Source organism: Cryptomeria japonica, chromosome 9 (genome assembly GCF_030272615.1).
Source record: "Cryptomeria japonica chromosome 9, Sugi_1.0, whole genome shotgun sequence".
In the NCBI taxonomy this organism is placed as follows: domain Eukaryota; kingdom Viridiplantae; phylum Streptophyta; class Pinopsida; order Cupressales; family Cupressaceae; genus Cryptomeria; species Cryptomeria japonica.
Window position 1 is genome coordinate 15,832,596 of NC_081413.1, and position 22,599 is coordinate 15,855,194.

Sequence of the window (22,599 nt, forward strand, 5' to 3'; positions counted from 1 at the left end):
AGGAAACCCTAAACAATTATTGAGTCTCGGAGCACAAATTAAGATTTAAAGAACAAGAGTATCAAAATGCTTTTGTATTTTGTTTAATGTAATAATTTTATTGGTCTCTGGCATCATATAATAAGCAATCTGTACAAATGAGATTGTAAGGTTGCTAAATTTTAATAATGACAGTGAAACTCAATTCAAAATACCAATCCAATTAGAAAATGATACTGTGTGTGATTGATAATGAGTCATGAAATTTGATTGATAATCACACTGAACTGAACTACCCAAATATAGAAAATATATCAGAGCAGGAAACAACAGAATATAGGAAATAGGGATGGTGCAGCAATACCCATTCAAATTACATGCGTTTACAAGACCATTTTTTTTACCAAATTCAACAAATTATGGTACATATTCAGTAATCAGTCTTTAGAACCAGAGTCAAAAATGAAATATGCAGTCAGAATTCCGATTGCAGCTGTGAGTCCCAAAGAAACTGTTGGCAGGGGAGAAGTAAGTCCAATATTCTGCAGAATGGAGAGAAAACTTGTCAATAAGATTTTCCATTTTGAATGATTACCTCAAAGCATTTTGAAAAATCATACAACTGTAGCTTTCAAGGGTCTTATTTAGGCTTATGAAATCATGGGAGTCTGTGAAAATATGTCTCTTGAATAAATGCAAACAAATCATATATCATACAACTAACTCAAAACCAGCAAAACCCAAAACAGTATCCACAGTTCGAAGTAGCATAGCTAACACTACAGAATTGTAAGTCACATTTAATAAAATGTTAGGCAATGTTTTAAAATCAATGAATTGATGATTTCAGGGATCCAGAGAGTTTGGTGTCAGAAAAATGATTTCAGAATATGAAGACATGAACCATTTTAAGAAGAATTCTGTAAGAACAGCCTTTATAAAGATTCTCTAGCAGGTAATATTTAATATAGCAACCTATACAGAAAAGTAGCAAAAGACCGCGTACAGAAAATTATCAACACCTTGATCAAACTGTGAAAATTGAGCATTCAAACACTTCAGTAATATTATTTCTTATCAATATTCAGTTCATGACTCAAAAAAAATCACAATACAAGATAAATGAATTTAAATATCTTGTGAAATTAAATTGGTAATTATCTTATCCTAATCATGCTTACCAAAGCCTCAGATACCAGAGGCACGCAGAAAGCATACCAAAGAGAAGGCTAGGCAGGTGTCTCTTCTGAAAATGGCAACATTTCAAGCATACTTCTAGAAGAAAAATCATTAACATATTAGATGCTGAAGGAAATGGATGGCATGCCAAATGAATTTATATCTTCAGAATATAAAAAGTAGTCAATATAGAAATATTCCAATTCATATTCAACACTGTATGGTTTACGAAAATAGTTGGAAGAATGAATGCACAGAGTTTGAGAGAATTGGAAAGCACACACTTCAACAAGTGTGGCTTCTACTTCGTATTGAATAGAAAAGTTGCAAGGTGGTTGTTATCAATAGGTCATCATGGGGCAGTTGCATCATACCTACAGCTATATACTTTAACCCAAACATGGTACTTAGGCTGCCCTGATGCTGGAATTGTTAATAAGACTAAACATAGCTGTTACCGGTAAGTTCTGAAGGTCACAAGTGCTACCTAGAGGTTGTCTTCAAGATTTTAAGACTGTCAAGAGACTTCACAAAGGGTGTCGATTAATGTTATTGCATGCAAAGACGGTCTGTCACGGAAGCTGCAGACAAATTAGGACTCATGTTCACTTTAAAGCCACTATGCAACTACTATGACCACCTGGAATTGTTTAAGTCCTATAAATCATTGAAAAAAAGACTATGGTTAGTTTGAGAAGATGGCGCTATGATTGTTGCAAGGAACTTCATGAGTGAATAGACAAAGATAGAGGAGGTAAAAACGAGTGGGTTTGCCACTGGAAACACCCAATTTGGTTGGTCATAAGATACAAGTCCTGAATCTTGTTTGGCTGAGATTGCAATGAGAGATAAATGCTGCCATTAGGGTTCAATGGATATTAAATAACCCTTGCATTGGTGATTTATAGTTTGAAAATGATATGCTTAAGAAGAATTTAATACTTGGTATTTTTGTGCAGGAGACAAGTGGCTGATCATGATAGGCTGATCATGATACAAAATGGAGAGTACTTGATCCTGAAAGTTCATAACTCCTGATGTGCTGCTGTCCCTGCAAAAAGAGAATGAAAAGAAGAGAATCCCTGAAAAAGAGTAAGAAATTTAACAAAAGAGGTCACAACGCAAGAGAGGATGATGACATGGAAGGTGGCTGATCAGAAGACATGGTCGCTGTTTTCCTAACATTGTCATGCTCTTGATTTGTAGTTGATATAAGATGAAGACACAAGGATGTTTTAATGAGAATCAAGTTTTAGAAAGATGAAGAAAAATGAAAACATGAAGCTGCAAAGAGAGGTAATGGTTAAGAAACTAGTCACACTATGACAATATGTTACTGTTTATGCTAGAATTGTGATAAGGAGGCATACTGCATGACTGGAGGAACTTTCAAGAACAAGTTATGCATTCTCAACTAAAGTTGTTTGCCTTGGAGCTTGTACCCAGCTACCTAGGCAAAGAGAAGAAACTGGCTAGAGAAAAAATATAAAAGGAAAAATAAAATCTGGATTTGGAACTTGTGCTGCCACCAATGTTAATGCTGATCATATCATAGAGAAAACTGTTTTCCAACAATGGAAAACCCTTGCCACAAGAATTAAATGAATTTGACTTGAGTTTAGGATTGAATTTGAGACCATTGGATCAAATTGATATTGGCCATTGATCTAATACCAAAAACTTAGTATCATGAAGTTGATTTCTATCTATACATAGCTCGAAGACTTTGTGAGGGTTAAAAAAAAATTGGAAACCTTGAACTTAAAACAATAAAACATCTGATTTGTTTAAATTTTTCCATTTCTACATGGTTTCCCATACTCACTGAATTTCCCTTTCATTTTCAGCACCTAGTTCATGTATATTTGATGACTTTGCGATATGTTTCATTTTCTAATGTCTTGCTGGTTGTAAGATGCCTTGTGTAGTCAACATGAACACCTATAAATCAGTTGTTGAAGCTCCCTTTCAATCTATGTTGAGGACCAAGTGATTGTTGCAGCAGCTTGCATGGTCAATTCCCTTTGGAGATTGCACCTTCTTGGACGTTGGTTGCTGATTTTCAGGGCCACATCAGGAAGGGTTTATTTTGCAAACTTGAAACTTGTCTATTCATTAGTGATGTGTGAAATGAGAAAACAAGCTTAGATTGCCAATCATTTTCTCTCTAAGCCCTTAATCATTTGCATTTTTTTACAGAAATAATAATTTAGGATTAGTTTTAGGAACCAAAATTGCAATTTGTTTTTATGAAGAGAAACCTAATGATTGCAGGTTGATTTGTTGCTGGTTTATGAACTTAAATGTGATGCTTTATGGCAATAAAAGTTTGAATCAGTTTTTGTATATCCATTGCTAAATCTGAAACACTGATTGTCTGTGTTCAATTAACCCTTTGGATATTGGAAATCTTTTAAAACACTACAGGCCCTTGATTAGAACAGCAATACAAAGGTCCATAAGTTATCCTGCAAATACCTTGGGGATTGCCAGTCTCTTTTGGGGAATCGATTTCCTTTCAGGAACAAATAAATATCCATGGTATTTCATCTAAGTTGTTGACTGTGTCAAAACACCCGTCAACAAATACAACAGACCAATTGCCTATAGACTATGGCTATTGAAGGGGACCATACAATGAATGGAACCTAGTGAATGTTGAGATTGTATAGTTGAATCAAAATATTAGATTATATGGTAGAATGGGAGTGTAGTTCAATGCATACTTCAGCAAGTGGGCATACAATTGAATTTTCAAACAAGTGCATTGTTGACTATATAACCAAAGCACACACTTCCAAATTCGCTCTAGAGGACCATACAATGGCAAGGTTCGATGAAAGTTCAACAACAGCATCTGAGCATAAGTATTTGGCACAAATGGGGACCACTAATTGCATAAGATGTTAATCATACAAAGGGTGACCATATTGTAGTCAAATCATGCTGGCAAAAGGTTCACAGGACTATATGATTGAAGATGTTACAACAGGGAAGCAAACAGTGAGAGCTGTGGCTTGGAAATATACTATGGATGCAGACCGTATGATACAAGTGATTGGGTCTGTTTTCAATGACTCCACAATGCCAATTGAATCCACAAAAGTGAGTGAGTCTGTGATGATCTTTTTAATTAGATATTATAAAGTACAACCTGCAATAGCATAAGGTGGAGAAACATCACTGCCCACTTGAACATACAATGGTAAACTTATTTCCAACAAACCATATGGTTTGTCTTGGGACCCACCAAACAAGCAGTTGTACAATGGCATTTGGAGGGCATATGGTTTGAGTGAGTGTTGGAATCTGCAAAGTGCTGACATTATAATTAACTTGATTCATGTTGTCCTCATTTTTGGATTTTCAAAAATGTGACAACCCCTACAAATTTTTGCTCAAAATGTGTCATTTTTGTCTCCAAGGCACATTTTACGAGGTGCAAAACTCACATTTGTTAGCGTCAAATCATCAGGGGTTGTCTTTGCCATCGTTGTCCAAGTTTTGGTAAGTTTTGGCCTTCATTTTCTTAGTTTTTTGTGCAATTTCGGGTTTCAAAGAAGTCACTACAAGTTGGAGATTTTACTCTTAAGGTGCGCTTCCCGAGGCAAAAATTTTGCTTCTTTCTGACCTGGACTAATCTTCGATTCATCCTTGATCCATGTTTCAAAATTCATCGCGTTCCGAGTTCATTTGCTATGTCTTTCTGTAATGTCCCCTTATCCGCAGTGATTAGTTCAGTTGGCCGTTAGCCTATTTCGAAGGCCCGTAGGCTAGTCGGGAGCAGAAATTAGGGTTTACTATTTTCTAGGAGGATTGTTTGGTGTTTTCAAGGGGTGTATGTGGGAGTTTGACAGTTTGGATTCTGGATTCCTTCTGGGTTTTAGAGAGCTTCAAGATGGTTCGACATGCATCTACATCGAGTGACTTTTTCTAGACTTACTATTTTTAGTAAGTGCGACGGCTGCTCAGAATGTGGTTAAAATCACTTTGGAAACACTTACTATTTTTAACAGTATGCTATTTTAGTAAGTACTATTTTTAGCAGTTCTATTTTAGTAGGATGTCAGCAGGCCTGTTCAGATGGCTATTTCCGGCAAGTTAGTTTGAGCAGTTGGTCTTCCAAGCATTTTTTGGTGCTATTCTTGGCAAAGGTTCTTCAGCTCAGTTCAATGACTATTTCTGGCGACGGCTGCTCAGAATGTGGTTAAAATCACTTTGGAAACACTTACCATTTTTAGTAAGTACTATTTTTAGTAGTTCTATTTTTAGCAGGATGTCAGCAGGCCTGTTCAGATGGTTATTTCCAGCAGGTCAGTTTGAGCAGTTGGTCTTCCAAGCATTTTTTGGTGCTATTCTTGGCAAGGGTTCTTTAGCTCAATTCTGTGACTATTTCTGGCAGGGCAATTCTCTCAACTTGTTTCCCCATATCCTTGGAGCTGGTTTTGGCAAGTTCAATATTTGATGAAAAATAGTGTTCTAAAATAAATTATAACTTAAGGCAAAGGTTGGACGATTTATTTTAAAGGGATTGCTTAAGTTATATTGATATCTAAGTCATTTCCTTAATTATATATTGGGCGATTTATTGTTGAGGAAAAATACTTTATAAAGTGAAATATTAATAAGGCAAGATGGACGCCTTATGGAGAAATAAGTTAATTTTATAATATATTTCACTTATCTACCTTGGATGCCAAATTATGATTTTATTGTCATTTTTATAAAGTATATTTGCTCCTATGAGAAGGTCGATTCAGAGAAAGGACTAGGTTTCATTTGCAGTTAAAGGACTAGGTTTCATTTGCAGTTGTTGGTCATGTTATTGCACTTGGTTCATCACTCTTATATGCTATGATTCATATTGTAATGTTAGTAGTAGTACTAACAGCAGTTTCTATTGTTCTTTCTTGTCCCACTGCGTAAGTGGAAGAGGCTGGCCTTGCCGCCTATCTTTGGATTAGTGATTTCCCTTAAATTGTAATCCATATTGTGCATTGTAAAGCTGGTTAGTAGTACTAACCTAAGTCACAAGGTTCGAATTTGAGTTCGAGTTCGGCAACAATGAAGTTCGGATGAAATTCGACAAGGGCAAAAAATTCGACATTAAATTCGCCTTGTACATTTTTATGAAAAAAAATAAATAATAATTTAATTTTTTAATATATAAATAATAAACTAAAAAGTAAATAATATTATATTAAATTTCAATAAATTTAAAAAATATTATAATATTAATATGTTTAAAATTTAATCTAAATGATATTAAAGGTAAATAATAAATATATTATTATTTAAAAATATAATTTAAATATTTTAAATATTAAATTTAAATATATTATAAAAAATTAAATAAATAAACGAATGTCATGGGTTAAAATCGTTAAATATAAAGCTACTAAATTTTATTTGAAAAAAACAAAAGGTTAAAAGAAAAACAAAACTCAAAAATAAAAGGCTCGTTCGCAGAAAACCCTAACAAGTCAGACCAATAGAGGAAGGAGCACACGAGCACAATCTATAGGAGTTCCACGCAGCAAAGACGGAAAGAACCTATGAAATTCATGAAGGACAGTATGGAAAAAACCATGGCGCGAAGGAAAGAATCGAAAGAACCATGACGCAAAGGATAGATAAAGAGAACCATAAGGGATAGACGGAAAAAACCGTAACACATTAATTTTCCTCTGCGCGATGTTTCAAAACTCAACCTGCTCCACACTCGGTTTTGTTATTGATAGAGGCAGGAAAGAAAAAAACTAAGCCCTTCAGTCATACAAATCTACGTCGAATTTGAACGAATTTTTAATGACGTTTTGGAGTTCGCCGAATTTCGAACTTCATGGTTGAAATTCGGCGAACCCTATGACTTAGGTACTAACAGCTATCTAATTGGAATATTGCTCTTAGTCCCACTGCATAAGTGGAAGAGGCTGGCTTTGCCGCCTATTTTGAATATTGTAATACTGACCTCCCGCTGCATAAGCGGTAGAGTTGATTGTAATTTCATTTCTAGTCCTCCTGCTGAACAAGCGGTTGAGTGATTGCATTCTTCAGTTCTTTAGCTTGTCCTTAACTAGTTTACCACCAAGTGATTGCATTGTTTTCATTATCCCGATGTATAAGCGGAAGGGGTTGGCTTGCCGCCCGAAGATTGTAATCATTTTCGGTTATTGGCATCTAACAATCCCCTCGACACTGTATGCTCTCACCCTCCCAAATTGGGCTCTCTGTGATCAAAAAGTGGAGGGTTACTTTCAGCAGCATTTGGTTTTCATTTCCTAACCATAACAAGTGTTGTGTTGAATATAATTGTGGAAACAAATTGGGAAAAATTAAGGGGGATACTACACTTTCATTCAAATTAGGGTTTTTTCCTCTTGACTATGAGTGGGGAATTTTCCTTCTTTTGCGAGTTAGGAGTTTTCTTTTGTTTTTGTGTTGTAGGGGTTTTTTCAAGCAATTACAAGTGAACTTTATAAAAGACTTGTAACTTGTAACTTGCTTTTTATTTTCCATTTACTTTCTTTTTTTTTTTTGTCTTTTAAGTTGTTTGTAGGAACTTTTTGGACAAATTGCAAGTGAATTTAAAATTACAAGTTTAATGAAAACTTGTAAGTTCTCATAAAAGTTCTTACTTTATGTCTTTAGTTGTAATAGGGATTGTATTTCCTATTACAAGTCTTTTTAAGTTTTTAAGTCTTGTGTCTTTAGTTGTAATGGGAATTGTATTTCCGTATTACAAGTTTTTATGTTTTTCCCCATAACAAGTCGTTTTGCTCTTTATTTTTGTGCTTTTGTTCCCTAGAAACCCAAATTTGCCCAAGTGAAGGAAAAGTAATGTTACTTTTAACTTGTCAAAGGGTTTTTAAAACCCAATTGCATCTTTTGGAGGGCAGATATTGCTTGAAGTTAGAAAGGAAGCACTCGACCTACACATTTGCTCCCACAAATCCGTTTTTTGTGGCATTCTTCCCCTAAATCCGTCCCGCATTCATGCGAAGTTGTTAGGAATCGTTGCTTCTTGCCACGTTTTCTAGCAAAAATGGTTTTGGCAAACACGTTTTGCGTTTTTGAAGACATTTTTTGATCCATTTTTTGCTGGTTCTTGACACATTTTGGAGCATGAAATTCGCCCTTGTTGCCACATTGCAAACATGTCTCACATTTTTCCTCCATTGATGAGTGTTTGAAGTCGAACACACTTCTCTTTCCAAACCGTTTTGTGTGGAAAGGTTTAAAGGCAAAACTGATTTGTTTGCTGATTGCAATCACAACATGGTGGCTTCCTTACCTATTTATAAGAGCATTTCGGTTTCGTTCAAGTCCATTTGCTTTGATCAAGGGCATTTTGCTCAAACAAGATCTGATTACAAGTTAAAGTTGCCAAGATGAAAATGTTCCTCTCCATATTTATCGATGGTCATCCAAGTTTACCATCATAGGTCAAAATCATTATTTCCATCATTTCCCACATATCAAAATCCCTTTTCCCACCATTTCATCCATTCATTTTATACCTTCATTCATTTTTCCCATTTAAAGTCTACTTGCAGCCGAAATTTTAAAACCTGATTGCAGTTGTGTCCTCACTTGCAATCAGCCTTCCAAAACCCGAAATTGGTCCAAAATGCACTCAAAAACACTTGAAAATGGGTCTTTAAGGTCCAATTACAAGTGCAAACTTGTAGTTACCCACTACACATATGAAGTTGCATGTTTGTTCTCCACAATTGCAAGTTAATGCTCTTGTTTTTCCACACATGTAATGCAGTTTCCAGAACTCGAAATTCACTTGTGAGCCCATTTTTGCATCGATTTGTCCCTTCTCTTGTCAGTCTTGTTTGCACACACGACCTACCAAATCAATGGATTAAGGCATTGGCCTTATTTTGTAAGCAGATTCCAAGATTGGAGGATGATACAAAGAAGGAAAAACAACATGATGGAGCCACACAAGGAGATGGATAAGTGGTATGAATGGTTGAAAGCCAGTACTACCTCAAGCATGTGAAAGGTTGAAGTTCATTGATTAAAGACACAAAGACTATGGAGGATGCAAATTCCCGTTCCGGTTCGAGATGTCTTCACCAATCCTGAATAGTTCAAGTTCTAGCATCCTAAAGCAACATGAAGATCATCACAGACAAAGGATGATGTAGTTGGAGTCATGTCTTCGGACACAGAATAGTTTCAATCATGTATTTGTAATTGCAAGTGTCACTTTCACTTGCACTTTTGTAAAATGTAATTACTTGTAAGGCAGCTACAAGTTGAGTTAGATTAGGACTATAGCTGGAATAAGTCATGGTGGTTGAGAGAATTTCTCAAGTTAGTTAGGATCTTCCCACCATTTTCTCAAGGTTCCTCTCCTATAAATACTTGAGGGGATCTATTGTGATTTTTATCTTTTGGCAATGCAACAAAAGTCTACCAGTTTGTATGTGCACTCTAAGACTTTGAGCTTAGATGTAAATCAAATTGCTTTCAATAAAGAGGCAAGTTGTGTTGAAACTTTGTGCCAATGCAAGTTGTTATGTGACGACATTTTCTGGAGTTGATTGTGATCTTTGTTCTATTGTTCTAGAGGGATTTAAATGCAACCTTGCAAACTTTGAGCTGCTTATTGCGTTTGGAGTTTTAAATTGGTTTTAAGATTTGATACTACAGACTTTGAGTTGTTTGTCACGTTTGAAGCCACTGTAGAAAGCTCAAGCAAAGGGGGTAACTTGCAAACTTTGTGTTGTTTTCATTTTCTATGTTTGTGCATAAGAGGTGCATCATGTAGTTAGACTTTAAGCTGCTACATAATGTGCTTGGTTACCAGAAAATCATCTAAAAATGTTGATAGGAGAATAGATAGTTGACTTTGAGCTTTCTTTTTGTTTTCCCGTCCCGAGGAAGTGACGGAGATCTTTGTGCTTTCATGGAAACTTTGCTTCCTTTTATGTTCCAAATCCTACAAAAAAGTCTCATTTATGTATTTGTTGTCATTTATTTTCAATTGCTATTACTTTTATGTGAAGAGAAAAGAGTATAGTTTTTCTTGAAAGAAGAAAAGACTATTATCTCACCCATATTAGATTAGTTTAGTTTGTAGAGCGGGGGAGCCTTCCCTAAATTAGGAGAGTTTTACACTCACACACTATGGCTGAAACCACAATTTTGCACATCCCCCAGGTGTACAAAATTTTCAACCAACAATTCATACAAGAAGCGTGAGGTCTTTCCTAACACTCATTGTGGCAATATCTTATTATGGGCTTTAGCTAGATATTTTTTTTTAATCTCATTACTTTGAGCCATATCTTCATCAATTTCTTGGTTTCCGAGTGAGTCCGGTGCTTCAACTGCAACATAAAAATCAATCAAATTGATATTTTTTGTTCATTGATAATAAAATTCTAATTTCAAGCCATTTACAACTTTCGCACTTGTTCAATCCAAATTTTCCACAAGTACTAATCAATTTTCCATTATTTCATAAAGTTTGAACAATTCTTTCTTTTGCTTCATGTCATCTCATTCTACTTGTTTGTCTTCATTTATATCCATGGTTTCAATAAAATTGCAGTTAGGCAGAAATATTTCATAGTTCTCCATTTGCCAGTAGAATAGACCATTACAGGAACTTGTTTCATCTTCAAAATATGGATGAAGTTCCAAGATTTGTTTGGTGTTTGATTCCTTGGGACCTTGATCAAACTTCTCTATCAACCTTTCTCCAGATTTCAAATCTAATGAATCCAAGAAGGCTGCTTCCACACTCACTACCTAATTCCTCAAATCAATTATATATTTCTAACGTTTATTTTTTACAAGGAGAAGATTCTTCTTACACATATAGTCAACGTTGGCTGCAAACCAACCAAGACCCAACAAACATCGTACACTTTCATGTAATGAGATGACAACAAGGTCTAATAGAATTGCTAGAGTTCCAATTCTTACCTTTTATGGCATGAAAACTCCAAGCACTTATATTCCTTGTTGGTTCACTCCTACCAACTAGAAAATTAGTGGGCAAATAGTTAACTTTCCCAAGCTTCACCAAATATCATTCGGAAGTACATTCACACCAAACTCAGTATCCAAAATTGTATTTGTTAGGTTCTTTCCTAGAATATACATATGTACCATGGCCAGTCTCCTTGCAAAATTCACTATGAGGAGCATTCGATCAATCACCTGATCTCCCATCAAGGGAATTTGATTCTTGGGTCCTCATTATTCACACTTATGAATTCTACATGGGTCGTAGCATGCACCAACTGGTCGCTAGCAAGTATGGTATTGGCTATAGCATTCGTAAGTTTGAGAATACTTTGCAATAAGTCCACTACTTCAATTGGTACATTGGTTTGAAGTACTCACCTTGCAATAATTTTATTTGACTCTAGTTGGTTCATTGCCATACCTACATTTTCATTTGAGTGGTGACATTTATTTTCCATAGCATGCTCTACCTCAACTCTAGCTTCACAAAGTCTTTCTTTTTTTGTACAACAATTAAGATTTGCAACTTTTTGTGCTTGAGCTCGTGTTACTATCAATCCTCCTTTGTTTGCATTAATCATGTTCATGTTTACACCGAAAAAATTCTTTGCACATCCAATGTCATCAAATAGTATTGTATTACACTAGTTTCTAGGGCAATCCCTTGCAATTGGCCCCATTCACTGCACTTTGGACATTGTATTGTAGGCCAACCCTTAATATTATATTGTATTCAACCCCAACCTCCCCCATTATTATTGTGGCATCCATGACCATTATTCTTCACCTAATTTCGATAACCACTTTGAGATGTGCCTTTTTTGTTCTATGGCTTCAAAGGTGTAGTTGGAGATGTCGACTACTTTTGCATGGGTAAAAATTACCCATGTACATTTATTCTTCAAATTTTACAAGCTATCTTTAATTGAGTAGCCTATAATTTGGCAAATCTCGCAAAATATCTTTTTGGGGCAATTAGCCTTGGTGTGGCCTTCTATCTTGCCTTGCATACAACATAAGTCCCTTAGCTCTTTGTTGGTCTTGTTTTTAAGTTTCTTCTTCATTCGTAGGAACCATTCCTTGTTCATTGTTGTTGCTTGCAATAAAGTCATTATCCTCTTTGTTCCTTCTTTGAGAGTGTGAAGACATTTTTCTTTTGCTTTCAATATCATTGCTCTATTGTATGCCTCCTAGTCAGATGGTTGTTTACCGCTACAACAAATAAATTAAATACAAGAAATAATAATAATGTACATGACAATGCATACCAAACACAGGAATAAAATATATCTTTATTCGCACATGCAATTATTACAAAGAAGAAGACCAAAGATGGTCGGCCAAGGATTACAATAAATCCAACTATACCGTACTACCTTCGTTGGCGGTACACAACATATTTAAAGGACCCGACGGTTGCCGAAAGGTACACAACCGTCAACCAACCGACACATTAACTACCTGTTGACGTGTGTTTTGTACACTATCAAACACAGAATAAAATACCCAAGGGTACCTTATCCTCTCTTGAGTAAAGCCTCCGAATGCTGAAGATGTCGCGAAAAGGATCAATCGGGATGACTTCAAGGTTCTTTGCTGTAGGATCTCTACATGTGGATAAGCACCAGTGGTATGATGTGATTTGTTGGAATCACAAGGGGACTTACACTTGATGACTGAACGTCTGATTTGCTTTGAATATCGCTGGAACACAAAATTTTACTAGCTTAGATTTGAAAAAAAGGAAAAAAGATGAGAGTGAGGAAAGAATCTAATCCTAATACTAAGGAATGTAGGAGCAATGATTGATCTTTGATGAAATTCTAACTAGGTCTTGTTTTGACATCCCAGGGCCATCTCCACAAGGTTAGTGCAATCTTCGAAGGAAAGCTTTATGATGTTCAAATCATCACTGCAGGCATAGACACCATCAAGCTGATGCATATCAATGAAGAAGCAACAATTGAAGTTAAGCTTAAGCTAAATGATTCCAGTTGACTACACAAGGCAAGTCTGCAATCAACAAACTGCTAGTAGTATGGATATACGAATTCCACCATCAATCAAGCACATTTCTTCCACTCATCTAATAACATGAAATCAAACATGAGAAGTATAGAGACCATGCAAATTGTCGAATCGACCTATAAATTTCACCATTTCTTCAATGAAGTTACAAGTCTTTTACAACAACATCTTGGCAACAATCTTGGCCTTCTCTCTCTACTCTACTCTAACTGCTATTCTATCAACTGACCAATTCACTATTCTAACTATTCTCTAACTGCTTCCAACTCTATTCTATTAACTCTTACAAAATGAAGAGTTGGGGCTTATATAGTGCCCTTAATACAATTCGATGGCTGAGATCAATTTGAGATCAATGGCCAAGATTCAACAATGAAAACCCTAATTAGGGTTTGTTACAACCATTACATAACATTTAATGCTTGACCAATGATAAAATTGTATTTTTAGGACACGTCTTCTCAGGAAAATTCAACCAATGGATAGCTGGGGTAGGTACATCGAAGTTTGTGCCACCTTCCATGAGTTAGGTGCATTGAATTTGGACATGCTGAGGTGAACCACACTGACTGGAGAAGTGATGACTAGGATGCCACCTCGTCTGACACTTGTGACTTGGTAGATATTCAACTTGATGTTGTTGAGAAGCTAGCTTTAATTAATTCATCTGGAACTATCTGCTTCTTCAACGAACCCTTTGCTCTAACTTCTTGTGTCCTTGATTTGCAGGATGATGATGTACCTCGCCCTGTAATGCTAGATTAGAAGAGGTCGCCCTTATCCTGATGATGCTGGATCGAAGAAGGTCGTCCTTGTCGATGCTAGTTCGAAGAAGGCCATCTTTGTCAATGCTAGACTGGAGGAGGTCGCCCTTATCCTTGCTTGATCTTCTTGGAGGAGACCGTCCTTGATCTGGCTTAATTTTCCAACTCCGGGATCTCCATTTGATGCCTACACAAAATATTAAAGTTAGTCTTTTGAGCATCAAACCTCAAAGCATGAAATTTAAGACCTTTCAAAGGTAAAACTTAAGATATTAATTTGAAAAAAGTCATGATAAATCAAGAACTATACATTTTCAAATTAATAATGAATGGAATTTGGATCTTCAAGACTTAGACTTTACAAAATTGCAATGGGATCACAATAAGTCTTGAATAAGAACTTCAAAAATGATTCTTCATACCTCCTCCTTTGAGTGCTTAACTACAAAACCTTGAAAAAAATGATGAGAGAAGACCGGATTTTGATGGACAAGGCTTAGTTTATAGTCCTCCTTTGGATGAATTACGCCTCCATTAGTCTTCAAAAGAATTTCGCCCTCCTTAGTCTCCACACTTAGTAGAAATTCGCTCCACTCCAGCTAGATTTTGCACCTTCAATTAGCTCTCCAAATTCGCACTTGAAAGGATGATTGAATGATTTGAATTGTGAAAAAAAACACCTCCAATATATAGAGCGCTCACCCCTTTGCTCCCTCTAGGCCGACTTGGCAAAAAGAGGTTAAAAATAAATAAATTTCGTAAAAAAAGGGGGGCCAACTTGGCAAAATAAGTGAAAATAAGGCCTTGTGCGCTCCACATTTAATTTTAATTTAATAAAAATTAATTTTAAATGCCTTCACAATAAAAGTTCGATTTTTTAAGGCCTAAAATCAATTTATTAAATGCCAATGCGTCTTTTATCAAATGCCAATTTAATTTAATTTTTCCAAATATTTCGAAGTTAGCAATTTGGCATCTAATGCAATTTGGAAGATATCAATGCTCAAATATGGTAAAAAAAAAAAGAATGCCACTAACTTCGCCCTGGACCCTTGGAGAGGGACAGGAGCGAACTTTCAATTTTGGCCTTGCATTCCTCATTTTTCTTGTCCAAAACTTCATCTAGGCATCTAAATGGCATTTTTAATTGGAGGTTTGAGTTTGATTTCACTTGATCCCTAGGAGGAAGGTGCCTTTAAGACTTTTTCGCCCTAGACCCTTGGAGAGGGACAGGAGCGATTTTCACTTTTGCTCTTATTTCTTCGTCCTTTTAATTGCCAACTCTCAATGTGGGGTAAGTGATGATCTCTTTCATCCATTCCATACATGTTTAACTTGTTTTTTGCAAGGCAAAATAGGTGTTCCAAAGCTTTTCGCCCTGGTCCTTCAGTGAAGGACAGGAGCGCCTTTTGCATTTTAGCCTAGGATTATCAAGTTTTGAAGTCAAATCTTTGTTCACCATGCCTTAGAAGACTTTTTCATCCTTGCACAATCTTGCCTTAGCGTAACCTTGGAGGGAAGCTATTGGTTTTGTAAAAAATCGCCCTGGACCCTTGGAGAGGGACAGGAGCGCTTTTCCCCATTGTCATCAAAATTTGTAATCTTTGCATCTCAATTCCATCTCAAGGCATTTTAAACCTCATTTCAAACTTATCTCAAGGCTTAGATTTGTCCAAACTTGAAGAGAAAGGGTGGATATTAGGTTTTTCGCCCTGGTCCCTTGGTGAGGGACAGGAGCGATTTTGCAAATTTAAGCTTATCCATCCTTTGTCGGCCTTCCAAATTATCTTCAACAGGTTAAACACGCCTTCTTCCATTCATTTCAATCACAAAACTTACCTCGTCCTTGCAAGAAAATTGCACTTTTAGAAAATCGCTTTGGACCTTCAGCAAGGGACAGGAGCGCCTTTTGTCATTTGGGTTGTTTTCCTTGTTTGTGGACCATTCAAATTGTATTCAACGCACAAATGATGCTTTCTTTGATCTCTTCCAATCATAAAATCACTTTGATCTTGCAAAAATAGTGCAAATTTGAAAATCAAGCTCCGGACCTTCAGTGAGGGACAGGAGCGAATTTTGCCCTCTAGGCCAAAATGCTTCACCTTTCATCACGAAATGTCCTTGCTAGGGAAGATTTCACCTTGTTACACGCCATGAATAAGAGTTCAAGTCCAAGAAAGGTCTAAAAATGTGTATATAAAGAAAATCGCTCTAGTCCCTTGGTGAGGGACAGGAGCGAAATTACCCTTCTAGACGAAATTCCATCATTTCATTGTCTTTAATCAAGTCTGGATGCTCTATCACGTTCATTTCATCCTCCACCACGCCTTTGATATCTTAATTTGACCAAACAAGGTCAGAAATGACTCCAATAGGTTTTTTCGCCTTGGATCCTTGGAGAGGGACAGGGGCAAGATTCGCTTTGGACCTCCTAAGAGGGTCAGGAGCGAAATTCGCTCTGGATCCTCAGCAAGGGTCGGGAGCGAAATTTGACTTTTTGAACTCTCTATCAGGATAATTTTTATGGAATATAATATTTTTCTTATACTTTAAGTTATATTCCATATATACTTTCAGGATGTTTGAGAGTGGTTTCAGACCTCCAGGAGTTATATTGCAAAATCTAGTTTTTGGAGGTTTTTCAGTTTCCAGACTTAGTCAAATTTCAGGATCAGGACATTCCAGACTTAGCCAATTTTCAGGATCAGGACTTTCAGACTTAGCCAAAATTCAGGATCAGGACTTCACTCAAGCCGGACTTGCTATCCATGTGATCCCCTTGGCGACACTCAAAATGCAAAGGCCAACGGACAAAACCCTAAAAGACCTAGAAAACAAACCCTAAAAAGCAAAAGAGTAGGGGTCCCCATTTGCAATGGGGCGACGTGTGAAAACGTCACAACACTACCCCAAAGTGAAAACCCACTTAATACAAACAATTAATACATTGGCAGATAACAAATATTATCAAACATGACAATAGGCATTTTATGTCGACTACGTCCCTCCCAAAAGAAAAAGTCGTCTTCTAAACAAAACAAAATGGGGCTTGTCAACCTAGATACTACTAAGGACGAGGAGGGTGAGAAGACATTCCTGGAGTAGTGGAGGATGCTGGAAATTGTTGTCAGAGGTGTTGTAGCTGCTTCGTACGAAGTCGTAAGTCATGCTCGGCAACCAACTGGCACTCTCTGATTGTCTTCACCATATACATGGCCTCCATTAAGTCTTTGTCTTTCTACTCCACCTGTCTTGTAAGTACTGCTACCTTATCCTTCAATTCCCCCACCTTGGCACTTTGCTCAACCACCGGGGAATTCTGGTGCACCACCTCCTCCTCTAGTTCAGCTCATAGTTCCTGCTCAACAGCTACGAGTTTTGCCCATTTGTCCAACTCCTTCCAAATGCCCACAACCTCTTCCTCGGCAATTTCTTACTCTACTTGGGCCCTACGCATCTAGAAAATAATTTCTCAGAAAGAACTCTCCATGCCTTGGAGTGTAGGCCCAAGTATCCCCTATCCCTGCATGGTGTGCATTTGGCACCAATTCTCCAACATCCCCTGAGTCTCCTCAGTTGGACAGCCATGCTATGTGAAATGTCATGCAAACTCCTAACATCAAGTCCTCATAAAATCTAGGATCTTCTCTGCCTCAGGTATTGCGCCTACATCCACCTGTAGAGCCAAGTCTACAATCCCCCACGCAACATCCGTGAAAGCGTCCAACTCTGTCAAAAATCTCTGGATGGAACCTAATGGATCTTGTGGGTCTGGTCTAGACACCCATGCGCCATTAAATGCATTGTCCTTCTCAGCTCGCCTAGACTCAGTGCCAATCATCCCTACCTCTCCCAGCTGGGTGCTCTCACCCTCGATATCTATATTGTGTTTGTGTTCTCCTTCTAACTTTCCTCCTTACTAGCCTACTGCCCTACTTCCACCTCACCCCCCACCTGGTCACCCGCAATTGTACGTGGTGAAGAGGGTGGTGGTGCATGTGCTGCCATAGAAAATCTCCCTAGCCAACTATCTAAGGATGCATCCACGTCCTTCCCTGATATCTTGCCTTCTGTTACAGCAACCTCCTCCTCCGCCGTAGGGATATCCCATACCACTCCCTCGACTGTAGGGGTATCCTAGCGTACCATTCCCTCAGTCATATGGATCTCTTAGTGTACCACTCCCTCGGTCATAGGGATCTCCTGGCGTCTCTACTACTCCCTCCACCGCAAGTGTGACTTTCTGCAAAAAGGACACCATATGGTGTTGTACCTATTGTGTCTACAAGGACCCCTCAAGTACAGCACCCTCTAAAACAACACACCTACGAGAGTGGCTTCTCCAAGAGGTGTGGCTAATCTAAGTGACTTCAGGGGACCCATTTTGTTTTGTCGTCTAGAAGACAACTTCTTTTTTTTTGGGGGGGGCTGGGTAATGTTCCCGTAGGAGTTGGTTGGCAGTTGGCGACGGTTGGTATCTCTGCCAACCGTCAGGTAGTACATATACTATGTTGTAACGGGAACAAGGACATGATTATGATTGTTGTATCCAGTTTTGATGATGAAATGAAGATATATTATTCGGCCAAATATCGTGAATTCCAATTATGCTTACATGTTTTGTGATTAATCTCTAAATGTTATCTGTTGAACTGTTCATGTACTTGTTGTATTTTGTTTAGTTCCGTAATCTAAACTAACATCCTAGTGGTAAACAATGGTGGCACAACCTTCCTTTTCATCTATAATGATGGTATGAGTCCCTTAATGAGCCATTGTTTCTTGAGTCCATCTATGAGTTCTTTGTCCAATTTTCCAAATAGTTCCTTATGATTGCAATTGTGTGCTCTTAACTGCTCATAATTTCCTTGTCTAAGATTGTATATTTCTGCAACGATCTCATTGTCATCTCAAACAAGCCTAAACTCCTAAAAGGTTGTTCTTAGCCATTTGATTGTAGATGAATGGTGATTACTTTATTCCTAGGTAGTGCTTGTACAATGAAATGTATAACAAAGAAAACCATGTACAAAATCAAACTATCTTCCCTAATTACAAGAATCATTTTTAAAGTACTCAGTGATTGCCAAATGAAACACAACCATCAACAACCACTTCAACTAATTCCTAGAAACTATCCACAAGCTGACAAGTATTTAACGTGTAGTAATGAATGCATGGAGTTTGAGAGAATTGAATGGCACACATTTTAATGGGTGTGATTTATGTTCGTTATTGGGGAAGTTACAAGCTGGTTGTAAACTTTAACTTAATTGTAAGTTATTTAAAATTTTCTAGACATAGATAATATGGTGTTATTACATCATTAACATATGCAATAAGTGCCTATGCATACCAAGTGTATTCCTACGTTATACTAGAAATGGCCCTATAGGGTGCTTTGACTTCCAAGCAATCTTTCTCAAATACAAGCAGATAAGAACAAATTCAGACGACATATAAGTCCTTCTGTATAAAACTACCATTGGTCCACAATATGCAATTGCAGCAAGGAGTAAATCAGTTTCACTAAAGCTAGATTTGTCCTGTATATCATAAGAACTACAACCAAGACCTTGGATAGGTCCACAAGGCAAATGAAAAAGGCAAAAGCCCACTTTTTAAAATTTAATTTTGACAAGGCTTCTAAAATGATTGAATAGGATTTCATTCATATGCAGGATAGTTTGGGCTTTGGCTCCTTACACAAATCAATTAAGTTTCTGTTTTTGCAAATCTTCACAAGGATTAGTATGAAACCTATTAGGCAAGGCTATCCTCCATCCCTCCTGTTTGTGATTGCAGGAGATGCTCATATTTACTCGTTGGATTTTGCTAGAGTATCAGGGGATCATCTTGTAACATTCCCCTTCTTTCAGATTTTCAGAACATGAACATTTGAGGGAAGTAAACAACTTGGAAAAAACAATAAAAAAGGGAAAAAATTCAAACTTTTTTCATTACTCTGATACAACTGTCAAATTTTTGGATGTCCATTTCGTCACACAGGACCTTAGAATCATGTTAACAGTTGTTTTCATGATAATATAGCGAATAGATATTTGAAATTTCATATTTGTTTTTGGCATTATCAAACTCAATTTTCATTTGTTCAATGTTCAATGCTATGGGTGTCATGATTAAAATGTAGATGTTTAGAAGTTTAATGATGCTTATTACACAAATAAAAAGCTATAAATTTTGTGTTTTTTATTTTATTCCATTTTTCAATATATATACCCTTCACCATCCTTGAAGAATTGCAGGTATGCAAAGTTGTATGAGATGTTCTTGGTGTCTTAGTCGTAAAGTCCATGCACATGGCTTGTAAGTCCAACAATGAATATTGTGATTACCAACGAGTAATTCATAATAGAAGAAAAAAGCATGTACAATCATCAAAAAAGAACGGCAAGAGATGGCCATGGGTCAGTTAGCAGAGTGCACATCATTGCTTATTTTGCAGTGATTTTAAAATGCTTATTAAAAAGAAAGTATTAAAATCTCAGATTTACACTGGTCCCATGTTCTGTAAAGAACATCACAAACTCATTGCAGAATACAAACCACGAGTCTCTAGGGGCTAGAAGTCAGCAATCCAGTAAATGCTTCCAATCTTACTCAATGCAGGAATCTGATGTCATTCCCCACAGAGAGATAAAAATGCAATTAAAAAAAATAATGTATTGCATATCAAAGTTGCAAACTGATAAGCAATTATTTTTCCTAGTGAGTTTTATGTATCAATTTCAAGTTTTCCTTAGAATCAAATATGCAGCACAAATAGCCTCCCACTGAGTGTCAACCTTCACCTAAGAAGACACTGTGAGAAAATGGCTGTAGAAGCAATTGCACAATACTCTCACACCTGTAAAAGGCCCTTTCCCGTAGTTATCTCCACTGTAATAGCCGCAGCAAAACTAAGCATTGCGATGCGGCCCAACCATACGCTCAAATCGTTTCCCTTGTCAGTGCTCTGCTCACATCGCACTGCTGAAAAACTTGTATGCTTCCATACCCTTAGGCCTGAAGCTCGAAAATTTACTGTAGATAAAACAATGTCAGTCCATACTTTCCATGTGTGTCTGGGAGCAGAAGATGAATGGTGCTATTATGCTATATGATAAATATAAAATATTTTGGTTTAAAAGTACAAAACTGAATTCAATGGATGGTACCAACAAGATGTTGACCTGCTATAAATGACAGATGTACAAGAATAAAAGTCATGAGGTTTTCAAAGTCCACAATAATAATTGAGACACTTCCAGAAAACACAAACAGTTTAGTTTGCATCAACATTTTGGATCATACTTTATGTTTGGTCACCATGATCTCTCTATTTTCCTCATCTTGATGTCCAATCATGGAGTATGATCCAAAATGTTTTTTCCACAAATGCCTCACTTCAATATGCATCAAGTCAAATTTCAGGAAGCTATCAAAAATTCTAATTACAGCAGGAAAGTGATATGATCCTAACTTGTAACAGGGATGATTACTCATAATGTGAATCTTTTATTTGTTTATTAAAATGTGTAATCAAATTTGTAACTCATAGAATAAGGCCATTCATCTGTCTTGAGAATGTCATATGAATTCTACAGGACCTCTTCTTAGAGGTTATAATGGAGGAGTTAGTAGCGATCTTATCTTAGGGAGTTCCATACAAATACTAACTAAAAGAGTTACAAAGTTTCTTAGGTGTTGCGGAGAGTTACAAACCATTTTAGGTATTAATGATATCAAGTTTCCACAATCCATTTTAGGTTATCATAAGGAGTTACAAAAAGTAAATAAGGCAGTCACATAGCATCATAGGGAGTCACAAAGAATTGAGGGAATTACAAAGCTCTTGGGTGTCATAAGGAGTTAGAAATAATTTCTCCTTGATGTTTACAAATTTACAATCACCTACCACCCTACATTAAAGTCTAAGTTCTAGGAAGATTGTTAAGTCTTCAAGGAAAAAGAATTTCTTGAAAGCCATTGAATGGTTGTATCACAAATGTGTGGGGGTAGCCTACGGGCACTGTACCACCCTTGGAAGTTATTTAACTGGACTTTCCATTCATACCTTCTCAAAAAGTTTCTTTTAATTTTTATTTGAAAGCCAGAAGTTCGGATTTCAAATTCAATCAAAAAACAAAAAAAGAGAAGAATTAGATGGTTACCTGAGCAGAGATAACAATATTACACTATGTTTTGGATAAAGGTACCTGCATCAATTTTCTAGTCCTAATTTTAGGGTCATTACAGTATAGTTTATGTTTTGTGAACTCTGTCAAGAATTGGTTAATCCAAATTAATGTCAACCTCTAGAAAAATATGTTGTTTTAAGAGTTAGACAGCCTAGCCTGCATATTTAAAATTCACATATCATGACAAGTTGGTTGTGGGTTGTAGCACTGTCAGTTATTCCAGTTCAATGATTTATTTGGGATTGTTATTTAACAGAATATATATCAGCACAGTTCAACAAGTAAATTTATAATAAGTTTGCTGTCATCATCATATGATAATTGTGTATCACTATGCTTAAGCAAAGTATTAGCTTATATATCTTTAATTAATTATCTGTTAAATGATTGATTAATTAATGCAGGTATTAGCTTATATATCTTTAGAGGATTCAATTTCACTTGCTTTACTA

General features: G+C 36.7%; 1 protein-coding gene across 2 annotated transcripts in view; it reads right to left on the bottom strand.

Moving 5' to 3' along the window:
* Nucleotides 1-222: 222 nt before the first annotated feature.
* LOC131051152 (stress enhanced protein 1, chloroplastic) overlaps nucleotides 223-22,599 on the bottom strand; it is a 93,374-nt gene continuing 70,997 nt past the window's right edge. The window contains exons 3-5 of one of the 2 annotated variants that reach the window (XM_057985536.2): nucleotides 20,815-20,990; nucleotides 20,514-20,580; nucleotides 317-521 (exon numbers count right to left, since the gene is read on the bottom strand). In XM_057985536.2, coding sequence (XP_057841519.2) covers nucleotides 20,530-20,580; nucleotides 20,815-20,990 — 227 coding nt within the window. In that variant the 3' untranslated portion in view covers nucleotides 317-521; nucleotides 20,514-20,529. Of the gene's footprint in view, nucleotides 522-20,513; nucleotides 20,581-20,814; nucleotides 20,991-22,599 lie in introns of both variants that reach the window. The other variant, XM_057985535.2, reaches the window with a different exon arrangement.